The sequence below is a fragment of the Piliocolobus tephrosceles genome, chromosome 2 (genome assembly GCF_002776525.5).
Source record: "Piliocolobus tephrosceles isolate RC106 chromosome 2, ASM277652v3, whole genome shotgun sequence".
In the NCBI taxonomy this organism is placed as follows: Eukaryota; Metazoa; Chordata; class Mammalia; order Primates; family Cercopithecidae; genus Piliocolobus; species Piliocolobus tephrosceles.
The window spans coordinates 86,965,573-86,978,369 of NC_045435.1; the positions used below are offsets into that span (position 1 = coordinate 86,965,573).

Here is a 12,797-nt window from a genome sequence, read left to right on the forward strand (position 1 = left end):
ATCATATAACCACACAAAGAATCATTTCTAATAACTCTAAAACAGAGAACTATATATCCCTGAAAAAGGATAACCTAAGAGAAAAGGGAACCACAAGGAAGTTTTAAACCACATTCATGAGTATTATCATTAATAAAAATATCTACATTATTATTTAAAAACAATCCATTGAAAGGAGCATCAAGCATGGAGATTCAACCCAGTTTGGAGGGCATCTTGAGGGTAGGACTGTATCTTTTTCCTTCTTGTGTTTCTGCTATTGACTGCAATGTTTAATAAATGTTTGGTGCATTAAAAAAAAAAGGTTGACAGATAATTTTATAGAAGAATTTCAGCTAATTTGCAACCTATTATTAAATAATGGATCTAGCTAAGGATCATTAGTGAATGCCAAATTCTTCAGGCAAAAAGTTGATAAGGACTTTATAATGGATTAATCACTGATACTACCTGAATCCCCTAATCCATCTCTTTTTTTTTTTCCTGAAACACAGTCTCACTCTGTCACCCAGGCTGGAGTGCAGTGGTACGATTACAGCTCACTGCAGTCTTGACCTCCCAGTTTCAAGTGATCCTCCCACCTCAGCCTCTCGAGTAGCTGGGACCACAGACATGTGCCATCATTCCTGGCTAATTTTCTTGTATTTTTGTAGAGATGGGGTCTCACTATGCTGCCCAGGCTAGTCTCAGACTCCTGGGCTCAAGCAATCTACCCCTCCCAGCTTCCTAAAGTGCTGAGATTACAGGGATGAGTCACTGCACCCAGGCCTGATCCATCTTTTCGTCACTAAGGCAGGTCAAGGAGACAGACATAGTGCCTCCTTCTGGGATGCAATAGGAAGTACACAATACCAATGAAGAGTTCTTTCCAAAAAGATTGAATCTATTCTGATCTAGATCTAACTACCAGTTTATAGGAAATATGGGGACACTAGGAAGCAAGTAAAACAACCTCAAGAGGATGTGCTTAGCCAAAACCAAAATGAGAGGTTGTCTAGGATAAATGTTCTGATGTCTTCACCAAATAAACGGCATTTGAAAACAAAAGGAGCAAGGAGACTGTTAGCAACTTAGAGAACACATCAACCAAATGCAATATGTAGACTTTGTTTGGATACTGTTTGAACAAACCAACATGTCATTTTTGGGGCCAGGCACAGTGGCTCATGCCTGTAATCCCAACACTTTGGGAGGCCGAGGTGGGCAGATCACTTGAGGTCAGTAGTTCAAGACCAGCCTGGCCAACATGACAAAACCCTGTCTCTAGTGAAAAATACAAAAATTAGCCAGGCATGGTGGTGTGTGCCTATAGTCCCAGCTACTCAGGAGGCTGAGGCAGGGAGAATTGCTTAAACCCAAGAGGTGGAGGTTACAGTGAGTCAAGATGGCACCACTGCACTCTAGCCTAGGCAATAGGGCGAGACTCCGTCTCAAAAAATTAATAAAATAAAATAAAATAAAATAAAATAGAATGTAGGGCTGGGCGCGGTGGCTCACGCCTGTAATCCCAGCACTTTGGGAGGCCAAGGTGGGCAGATCACAAGGTCAGGAGATCGAGACCATCCTGGCTAACACAGTGGAACCCTGTCTCTACTAAAAATACAAAAACTTAGCAGGGCCTGGTGGTGGGCGCCTGTAGTCCCAGCTACCTGGGAGGCTGAGGCAGGAGAATGGCGTGAACTCAGGAGGCAGAGCTTGCAGTGAGCCGAGATCACACCACTGCACTCCAGCCTGGGCGACAGAGCAAGACTCTGTCTCAAAAAATAAATAAATTAAATAAATAAATAAATAAATAAATAAATAAATAAATAAATAAAATGTCATTTTTGGAACAATAAGGAAAAATTAAACACGGACTGGGTATTGGGTTATAGTAAGAAATTAAAGTTAACTTTGTTGGTTGTGATAATGCCATTGAATTAAATAGAAAAGCACCCTCTAACTACTAGAAGTACATCCTAAACTATTTATGAGTGAAATGATTTATTTCTATTTTGAATGAAAATCCTCTAGCCAAAAAAGGCCAGTGCGGTGGCTCATACTGTAATCCCAGCACTTTGGGAGGCTGAGGCAGGTGGATCACAAGGTCAGGAGATCGAGACCATCCTGGCTAAAATGGTGAAACCCCGTCTCTACTTAAAAATACAAAAAATTAGATGGCGTGATGGCAGGTGCCTGTAGTCCCAGCTACTTGGGAGGTTGAGGCAGGAGAATGGTGTGAACCCGGGAGGCAGAAATTGCAGTGAGCCGAGATCATGCCACTGCACTCTAGCCTGGGCAACAGAGCAAGACTGTCTCAAAAAAAAAAAAGTGGAGGAATATAGATAAAACAAGTTGGCAAAATGCTAATAATTGTTGAAGCTAGGTGGTAGGTTTGCAGGAGGGACTTCAGCCTACCATCCTTTCTCCTTTTTTTCTTCTTTTTCTTAACCTTTCTCCTTTTATGTGTGTTTGAAATTTTCATCTGCAGAGCACTTGCTGCTCCTGGAGATTCCTATCCTACAGAGCCAAAGGCCAGTGCACCCCAAAGAGAGGCCAGCATAACATGGCTGACCAGGAAAGGACAAATCTGCACAAGGGCTTCCTCTGCAGAGCACAGGGGCTGCCATGGCTAGGGTGCAAGGGGTGGTTGCCTGTCCAATCCAACCCTAGCTGTCATGTCACCTGAACTATGAGTGACATAGTCTGAAGGACAAGGGGCCTTCCTCTTGCAGCATGAGAACACCCTTCCTACACATTTATGAGCGCTCTCAGGCAGCTACTCCCACTACTCAGCCATCATCACTCCAAACCTGAGCTGGCAAGGCCTTGGCCTTGAGCACTGGCCACCCACTCCAGGTCAGATGGCCTTGAACACTGGCCACCCACTCCAGGTCAGATGCAGGGGTTTAGAAAGTAGGCTCACAGGGCCCTAGGAAGGGGAGAAGTTCTCACAGTATGGTTCCTGAAACAAGCACATTGACTTAGTTATTACCCCCAGTTCATGGAACAGAGTCAGGTTCCGAAAGAGTCTCACTAGGTTGGAAAGGATCTCTAAGTATAACCAGAGAAAACAGCAGACTCATGCAGGCTTCCACAGATTCACACTTGGGCTACGTAAGTCCAGGATGGAAGGCTCCAGACTTCGTGTGAAGATGCCTGGCATGAGGCTGGATAAGTATGGGGGTAGCTTCCCAAAAGCTCTCATAAAGGTGTAGGAAGGGTGTTCTCATGCTGTGAGAGAGAAGGCCCCACGTCCTTCAGACTATGTCACTCATAGTCCAAGTGATATGCTGAGCCCTGGGCCCTGTTCTCTAAGTCCTCTCTGTCCTTTGAGGACACTGACAGCCTTGGGCAGGGCAGTCCAGTCTGGCAAGGGTCTGAGTCCCATCGCAGCCACAGGAGCTGGAGAAGTGAAGTCCGGAGAAAAAAATCAGGACTGAGGAAGTAAGCACAGGGTCCTCAGCCCTGGCACATGGCAGGCACAGTGAGTGCCTGCTAAACCTGTGAGCAAAAATAAGTCAGCGGTGCTGGAGAGCAGAGCCAGGACCAGCAGATAGGAGGTGTAAGGAAACCTGTTTCAGACAAACAGGAAAAAAGAACTCTCCAGCAATAGAGTCATCTGCCTGAGAAGAAACAAAGGCCGTTGATCTTGGGTGTCCACACCAAGGCAGAGCTCTAGCCCGTACAGAGTATGACAACAGACATTCTGGCATTTGTTGGGGGTTGGATACAATGCTCAAAATAAAAGGATATCAGAGCAAACATATAACCTGCTGAAGCCAAACCATACTTCGGAAGGAAGCAGCCTCACATACTGGACTTTGACATTGGAGATCTGGCCTGAGCCCACAGAACCCACACAGCTGCAGAAGCTGCAGAGTGCACAACATCTATCTCTTCATTCTACAAATGAAGGAGTCTGCTCAAACTGGAGTCTGCAGATCTAAAGTCTCTTTCAGGCTAGCCCTTCCCATGCCCCATCCTTCCCCATCACAAAGCATTTGCCAACCCCAGCTCCCCTGGAAATCATGGCCCACTGGCTGCTGCCAGAGCACCTGTAGAAAGTGGGTGGAACAACATTCAGGAGATAAGCAGCTGAGTACAGCTGGGAACAGGGAACCTGCAGCAGGCTCTGCAGGTCTGGGTAGGAGCCTTGTTGGCTGGCCAACCAACCCAGCACAAGGAGGCCATCAGCTTTTCGAGAGCCCCTGCCTACCAGAAGCAACCCAGAGGCAGGCTGCCAGCCAGCCCCTCCCCTGGCTCCAGGTTTGAATGTGCAGTCATCTTGTTCATTCTGAAGAATCACTGCCGCACAATGGAAGGGCAAGTCTCTTCATTTAGAGCTGCTACAAAGTAAATTAAAAAGTGCACAATGTACTTTTGCTTTAGACCTTGTTTTCTATGCTCAATGGGGCTGAAGAACACTGGAAAGCATCACCCTTCCTTTTTACACATTTCACAGAAATCAGCCGTCGGGGCTGGAAGGGACTATGGAGATCATCTAGTTAAATCTCTCACTTTACAGATGAAAAAAACAAGGACATACCCAATGTGCATAGCCAAGTTTGGGCAACATCATGATTGATTAAAACTGAATTTCTAACCCCCAGCCAGCATGCTTCCACTATTCTTCTTCCTCCACATCATCCTACCCTGCCCTTCAGTCAAACGTCCTACTTTCTGACCCTTTCCCACTCCTCAAAGCCGTTCCCATCATCTTGCTAAATCTCCCATGTTCACAGAGGAGGAGGCAGGGAAGTCACACAGTTTTCCGCAGCATTCGGCATTTTGGTTTGCTAAAGTCTGCTAGCTGGCTGTTCTTCTACATCACTCCTCTTAGGCCTTTGGAGCTTCCCAACAGAATAAGTGAATGTTATGAATGTGTTTTGTAAGCTGTAAAATACCATACAAATATATGCTGTACTATTTTAGAACATGAAATAATGCAACCCCTTTTAATCATACTCTCATTTCCTTTACCTCTGTGAGACAAAGAGAAGGCAGGAGCAATCTCTAATTTAAGGAAGAAGAAGTTGAGGCTAAAGATCTGGACAAGAGTTCTCTCTTCCCACACCATGGGCCCCTTTAGGGCAGAGCCTATTTTGCGCTCCTTCTTTTATTCCTCACATTCCACCCAGGGATAGGTATCCAAAAGATGTTAGGCAGAGTTTCCTAAATACATGGATAAAATTTTACTTTAAAATTGTTCTACTTCTATGTAGAATCTAACTGTAAAAATCCCTGGCCGGGCACGGTGGCTCACGCCTGTAATCCTAGCACTTTGGGAGGCCGAGACAGGTGGATCACTAGGTCAAGAGATTGAGACCATCCTGGTTAACATGGTGAAACCCCGTCTCTACTAAAAAATACAAAAAAAACTAGCTGGGCGAGGTGGCGGGTGCCTGTAGTCCCAGCTACTCGGGAGGCTGAGGCAGGAGAATGGCATGAACTCAGGAGGCGAAGCTTGCAGTGAGCTGAGATCCGGCCACTGCAGTCCAGCCTGGGCGACAGAGCGAGACTCCGTCTCAAAAAAAAAAAAAAAAAATCCCCACAACCGCTCCCATACACAAAAAAGTGTAGGTGACAGGGTTGGAGGCATACAGGAAGGTTGAGGAGATATTTCAGTTAGATAGGAGGAATAAATTCAAGAGATCTAGGCCGGGCATGGTGGCTGGCTCAGGCCTGTAATCTCAACACTTTGGGAGGCTGAGGCAGATGGATAACTTGAGGCCAGGAGTTCAAGACCAGCCTGGTTAACATGGTGAAACCCAGTCTCTACTAAAAATGCAAAAATTAGACAGGCATGGTGGCACACACCTGTAATCCCAGCTATTCGGGAGGCTGAGACATGAGAATCACTTGATCCCAAGAGGAAGAGGTTGCAGTGAGCCCAGATCACACCACTGGACTCCAGCCTGGGTGACAGAATGAGACTTTGTCTCAAAAAAAAAAAAAAAAAATACAAGAGATCTACTGTACAACATGGTGACTATAGCTAACACCAATGTATTGCATTCTTGTAAATCGCTGCTAATAGATTTTAAGCATTCTCACCACAAAAATGGTATGTTAAGTCACGACTATGTTAATTCACTTGACTTAGCCATTCCATAATATGTCATAATATGTACATATTTCAAAACATCAGGTTGTATATAATAAATATACAGTGTATAATTTTTGTCCATTTAAATAATTAATTTAAAAAATTTTTTAAATGGGAGTGATCCTTGTTACCTGCCTGCAAACACAAATGTAACAGTGTAACTATTAGGAAATTCCTCACCTACCCTTTATTCCAAGTACCCAAATGCCTTAGTGGTTCTTCCAACATCTTTGGGAGGTTTGGCTCCCCACACAAGCCAGTGGCATTGAAGAGCTCAGGCTCCTCTGTATAAAGGGGACAGTCCCAAATAGGACTGCATGGGGTGATCCTTGCTGCTGAGGCTCTTGGATCTTTTCAGTGTTTGGGACCAAGACCCAAAAGCCATCCCTTCTATTTCCCCTCAGGGAAAATCTCTTCTTCACCTTTGGCCCTGACAGCAGCCCCACTCACTTCAGGGGCAGCCAGGCCTTTCCAGGCCATTCAAGATTTGATCTGATCCTGGGGTGATCTAGAGTTCCCTGGAGGCTTCCAATGTGCCTCCATGTGACCCTCTTGTTAGAAAGAAGTAGGGGCACCAGGTCTCTGCTAGAGCAAAGCTCTCTTTAGAACCCTAAGTGCCCGTAAAGACGAATAGGAAGGAGAGATCAGAGCAGCCCTGTGGCCAGCCTGGGAACCCAAGGCACAACACATATGAGTCAGGGAGTATCCCATCCCACAGCACAGCTGACCAGAACCTAAAGTATAAGACAAATGGGCCAAGAGAATGCCAGCGGACAACAGACACCCACTAGAAGCCCAATCTGTACAGAAGGAACCACAAAGAATGAGACACCAAAATTCTATCACCCCAACCACAGGCGGGAGCCCACAGGCCAGTGTCCCAATTCACTCCACAGCTTCAATCACTGTGCTAGTGAACAGAGATGGCAGACATCCCTCCAGAAAAGGAGCTTGCACAAGTGCTACAAATGCAGGATCAATACCAGCATGACATGCTCCTAGCACCAAATGAAAGGACTGAGCAGGAGTCCCCCACAGTTAGACTGTCCACCAAGTCCCAGCTTACCCAGAAGGCTTCATGTCCTAAAGTGACAGTCAGCCCTTGCTGTAGGCATGCAGGGTTTAGCCACCATTTTATCATTTAAAAAGTTAGTCCCCAGGCAGTAAGTAAAGCCAGGACAGGCAAGGCCTGCAGAAGCTGAAAGGCCAAGCAGGTGAAATAAGAAATATAACACCTAGCAGAATGTCTGATAAGGCAGTCATTCAGTAATGGTAGTTATAGCTGCTATTACAGTGTTGCAACCTACCTTCACAGTTAGCTCCAACTTACTGCACATGGCCCGCAGGCTCCAGCAACAGGTTCCCCTCACATAGCCCACACATAGCCCTCCACACCCCGACAACTAACAAGAGGAAAGGGCCCAATTCAGAAATGCGGGACCTGTGACAAGAGGAAAGATTTATTAAGCCCCCAAATCCTAGCAGCAGCCTTCTACTCACATATGCAGGGAGGGCTCCCCCAAACTGGGGTCAAAGGCATGACTTTTCTGGGAAAAAAATAAAAATAAAAAAAGCTTTACTCTGAAAGCTTAGGCTTCTTAAACTCAGAACCAAACTGACTCAGAGGAAGGAGAGTTTTAGAAAAGGAACAGAAAAGTAGTCCACTGCATTGTTCTTTGGCTCCCAATTAGCCCAAACCCTGGCTCTGCTTTCAGTGAACTCTCAGCCTCTCCATGTCTGAAGCCTTCAAGAAACCATTTTTTAAAAAGCTAGAATTTCTTGACCAAAAGAATAAAATCTGAATCTGATTAGCTTCTAGATAGAATTCCCAGTATACAAGAAAAATATGGGACAGAGGAACATCTTAAATGACACCACAGGGATGCAATCAGCATAATCCTGAATATGAGAAACCACAGGACAAATGACACAGTTCTCTAATAATAAACAGCAAGGAGAAAAAAAGAGAGAAAATACATAAAGAAACTAGAGAGATGCATCAGACAAATTCAATGTGTAGACCCTGTTTAGATCACAATTCAAATCAATTGTAAAAGTAAATTCATAAGACAATCAGAAAAATGGAATCCTGACTGAATATTTGCTGAGTTTAAGAAGAGATCATTATCCTATTTAGATGTGGCTGTGGTGCTGTGGTTAGGTTCATGCAAAGCCCTTATTTCTTGGAAATACAAACTGAAATACTGATGATGAAATTTTGGGATGTCTGGAATTTGCTTTTGTAGAGGGTAGGATGTGAGAGAGAGAAATTAAACTCAATTGGCCATAAGTTGGTGACGGCAGTGGCCAAGCAATGGAAACAGAGAAGTCCACTAGACCATTTCCACTACTTTCATGTATGCTTGAAATTTTCCGTAATAAAAAATGTTTTTAAGATAGCATTTCTCGGCCAGGCACAGTGGCTCATGCCCATAATCCCAGCACTTTGGGAGACTGAGGCAGACAGATCACCTGAGGTCAGGCGTTTGAGACCAGCCTGGCCAATGTGGTGAAACCCTGTCTCTACTAAAAATACAAAAATTAGCTGGGTGTGGTGGTGGGTGCCTGTAATCCCAGCTACTCAGGAGGCTGAGGCAGGAGAATCGCTTGAACCCCGGAGGCGGAGGTTGCAGTGACCCAAGATCGCACCACTGCACTCCAGACTGGGGGACAGAGCAAGACTCTGTCTCAAAAAAAAAAAAAAAAAAAAAAAAAACAAACAAACAAAAGATAGTATTTCTCCTCCTAATCTCTCCATTTTTACATTTTTTAAATCAACAGCACCTTATTAGTCTTAATGATGCCACGAGCAACTGTATTATCAAAAGTAACCTGCTTTCCAAGGAGAAATGCAAAAATGGTTGCCCTCTGAGTAAAATTTTGACATCATCACCATTCAGATGTAAGTTTACTTTAATTCACACCCCATGACATACCCTCTGTGAGATCCAGCCACTGGGGACAAAGAAGATCTCTAAGTGACAAAGGAGCATTATTTCTAGACCTGGCAATGATGTCCTTTCATTTTATCTTTATAAGTTAGTGTCAGATTTTTCTAGATGCTGACTTGGCTGATAAAATGTAACAAGTCTGGCTAATCCCAGACCAGAGATACTATGCCTGACAAATCCATTTTGAAAAAGGAATTCTGGGTATGGTTCTCAGAGCAGCCCTGCCCACCTTCCAGTAAACAACCAGGTTCTCTGTGCCTAGCTGCCTCTGGCTTAGGGTGTCTGTCTCTTTAACATATGGGCCAGAAGTGAGTAGAGGCGACTTTGGCATTGATTTGGCATTCTGATGGGCAGTGAGGGAGAAGGGCCTCTCTTGGCTTTGCCCTGGCTTTCCCCCACCTCAGCCTCATTCTCTGGTCACTGTCCCTGCCTGTGTAGTCCACATTCTTTATGCCATTTCTCTCTATCTCTACCTCTCCTAACCCAGTCATTTTTCCAGCCTTACATCTCTACTTCTCCTAAAGCCTAGCTCTGCCTCTCCCCTCTTCCCAATTAACAACCCTATAAGCACTGCCTATTTGACATTTCTCAGACACTGAGCTGCCCACAGTGTCTCTCTTAGGTTCTTCCATGATTTGGCTCTTCAACAGCTATCTGACCAACCAGTCTGTGAGTTGCTGGAGGACAGGGAAGCACTATATATCCTTTCCATACCCTCCACAAAGCCAATAACTGTGCTTGATAGCTCTTGATAGCTGACAAATACACCTTAGCTGATGGACTAGATACCAATTTGCAAATAACAAAACATGTGCAAGTCCGCAGAGCTGGTTTGAACTAGATAGGCTGCCACTGGTCTACATGGCTCCTTAGTGCAATTATTTTAAAAAGTACTTTCTGAGGTACCAATAAAGTTCTGTCTTGATCTGGTAGTGTGCCATAAGTGTATGTATAAACAAAATCCCATCAATATGTGCGTTCCACTGTACATTAGGCATATCTCCATAAATAAGTAAATGAATTAGTGAATGATGCCCCTTCCTTTAAGAGGATGCAGCCTACACCAGGGCACACAGCTTGGAAAGTGGAGCCTGGGATAGAGTTCAGCTTTCTCCCAAACCAGCACTCCTTGGAAAAGACACAGATTATATGATTGTACATGGCCACCTTGACACCAGAAACAGAGAGACCTTCCTTGAGGGATTCTCTAATGCCTAAAGCTCCACATCATCCCGACAGGCTAAGAGGCAGCACTATGGGTGTGGCAGCACTGCTACTCATGGGATTCAAGTCAGGCTTTTCAGTGGCAAATGCTGGAGCCACCTCCTCACAGAGTCCAAGTCAGCTCAGTATGAGGATGAAAAGACTAATTCAGCCTGGGATGACAAGGTAATATGGCAATAGGATTTAACTCCCCCAGAATCATCTCCCTTTTTCCTGGCCCTCTACCCACCTCTAGGAGGTTTCTGACTGCCCCAAAATTCAAAATCTTACTGAAAGCAAATATGTCTCTGTGCTAATGCTCTTTCCTGAATGCCCAGAAGCACATCTACAGGGCTTTTTCCTCATCAATGGGCCAATCTGTTCAGTAGCATCTTAGAAGAGAACATGCTAAATTTGGCATCAGGTACCTGAGATGTTCTAGTGAGAGGAAGTAGAAGCCATTGTGATACTGAAGGAGAGACAAGCCATGGAGGTGCTGCTCAGCTGAGGTGCTATGATAAGCTGAATATCAGCTGGAGGAGTAAATCCCACCTCCTAATGGTCTCTGGTTCTCACTTTCTGAGCCTGATAGTCACAGGACCTCAGCACCACAGGCCCAGGTATGAGCCTTGCCCACAGCCAGGTAAGAGATTGTGTGACCAGTGACTACTAAATCCAGCAAGAGTCCATGGTTCCCCTCACCCACAGCAGTTCATGGGTCTGCCCTGCAGCAGAATGTACAGATGAAGTAAAAATGAAACACTAAAAAGGTGTATGAGCAACAGACATCAGCCTCCTTACAGTCCGTCTGAGCTGCCCAGGTCTTTCCAGAATTTTGTATGATTGGCTCTGCAACATCTGATAAACTACAAGCAGAGCAGCCTGTTTGGTTATCAGAAGAGAAATGACAAATTCCCCATACAGGGAACTCTCAATAACAAGGTGTTTTTCCATTCAGCTACAGAAGCTTTCCCTTGGAAGGAGAACACTAAAGCCTGGGTGAGCCTCCCTCAAGCTAAAACCCAAACAGCAACTCAACACGCAGCAAAATGGACAGTGTTTGCAGTGCTAAGAGCTGTGTGCTATCCTACTGCATTACTATTATAGCTAGTGTAAAATGGACAAATCCCACCTCTAAAAAGGATGCTCACAGGCTGACCTGTCTGCTGCAGGTTTCAAGCTACTTAAGAGCTTTTCATTACTGTTTGTTGTCTAAGAAATGACTTCTGAGAAAATAAACACACAAGAGATATAGTCGGGCAGCCAAAGAATAAAAAATTATGCATTCTCACAGTTTATGTGCTCCCACACAGAAAAGCCAGGGCAACATGTATCAGCAGACTCACATGGAGCTGGAAGCACCTCCCTCCCACCCCCTGGGGGTTTTGCTACTCCCCAAGCCTATTTGGTGCAAAGATAATGCCTTCCATTTTATCCTGTCATCTCTTAGTAGTTTTCCTGAGTTTTCAGTCTACGACTTATTGATACATTGGCATTCCCTTACAGTCTTCACTGCCACTTGACTGTTTTTGCAGGACCTGGGTTGGCATACATTTAAAACAAACTGGTTTCACAGTATTTAATCAGATATGTTCTGTTTAAAGCATTCTGTGTGGGTTTCAGCTTTTCCATTGGTTTAATCTAAATCATAAGGTAACGAGAACATATCTGGTGCTGGATGACTCAATAGCATTTTTGCTTCACCCCAAAATGTTTCCCTAAACCTTGGTGAAAGCACATGATCCTATTAGTATTGTTGGGCCTAAACAAGCACCTCTTGGTGTCCAGTGGGCAATTTTCCTTTCCCCCAAAGGTGATTACAGCCACTAAATGCCCAAGGAAAGCCCAACACCAAGTTCATGGTTCAACTATTTTCATCTCTCTGTTCCTCGCAGTGACACTTATCTTCCCTGACAGCCACTCCCATTGTGCTCTTTCCTCGGCCCAGCACAATGGACACATGCAGACACCAGCAGACAGGGAGGACGTTTTCCATCCCATTGCTCCCCTGTGCGGAGGGACCAGGCTAAGGTTACATAAGCCCCTCCTGAGCAGTCAGGCCCGAGTGTTGGGGAGAAACGAATTTGGGGTTCGTGACGGAGTCACGGTCTGCAGGCCCCGACTGACCCTGCGCTCGTCATCCTGCCACGCCAAAGCGGGGCAGCTGGAAAGGAAGGGCCGCTTCCCGCGACCACCCAGTTCACACCAGTCCAGCAGGGTTCAAAGTGCGGCCGGACGTCGAACCTCGCTGTCCACACTAGAATGCGGGATCCTGGGCCCGGGCCCCGGCCTCAGGCTGCTGCTCACCGCCCCCCGGGCGCCGAGACACGCGCTTACCTGCCCGGGCCAGGGCCGGGGCCGGGGCCGGGACCAGGGACCGGTGGTACAGCGGTCGACCGCGCTGCTCCCGCCGCGGGGAGCTGTCCGCCGCCGGCCGGTGCTGAAGGAGGCTTTCCTGCGCCGGGGCTGGGGCCGGGGCCGGGGCCGGGGCCGGCGCCTCCGGGCGGCAGCGGCCCGTCGCCAGCGCCGCCCTCCAGGCTGGCCTCGTTGCCCAT

At 46.1% G+C, this 12,797-nt stretch overlaps 1 protein-coding gene across 1 annotated transcript in view; it reads right to left on the reverse strand.

The window, feature by feature from the left end:
* BSN (bassoon presynaptic cytomatrix protein) overlaps positions 1 to 12,797 on the reverse strand; it is a 110,126-nt gene extending 97,329 nt beyond the window's left edge. The window contains exon 1 of the mRNA XM_026447984.1: positions 12,580 to 12,797. Within this exon, the coding sequence (XP_026303769.1) occupies positions 12,580 to 12,797 (218 nt within the window). The remainder of the gene's footprint in view (positions 1 to 12,579) is intronic.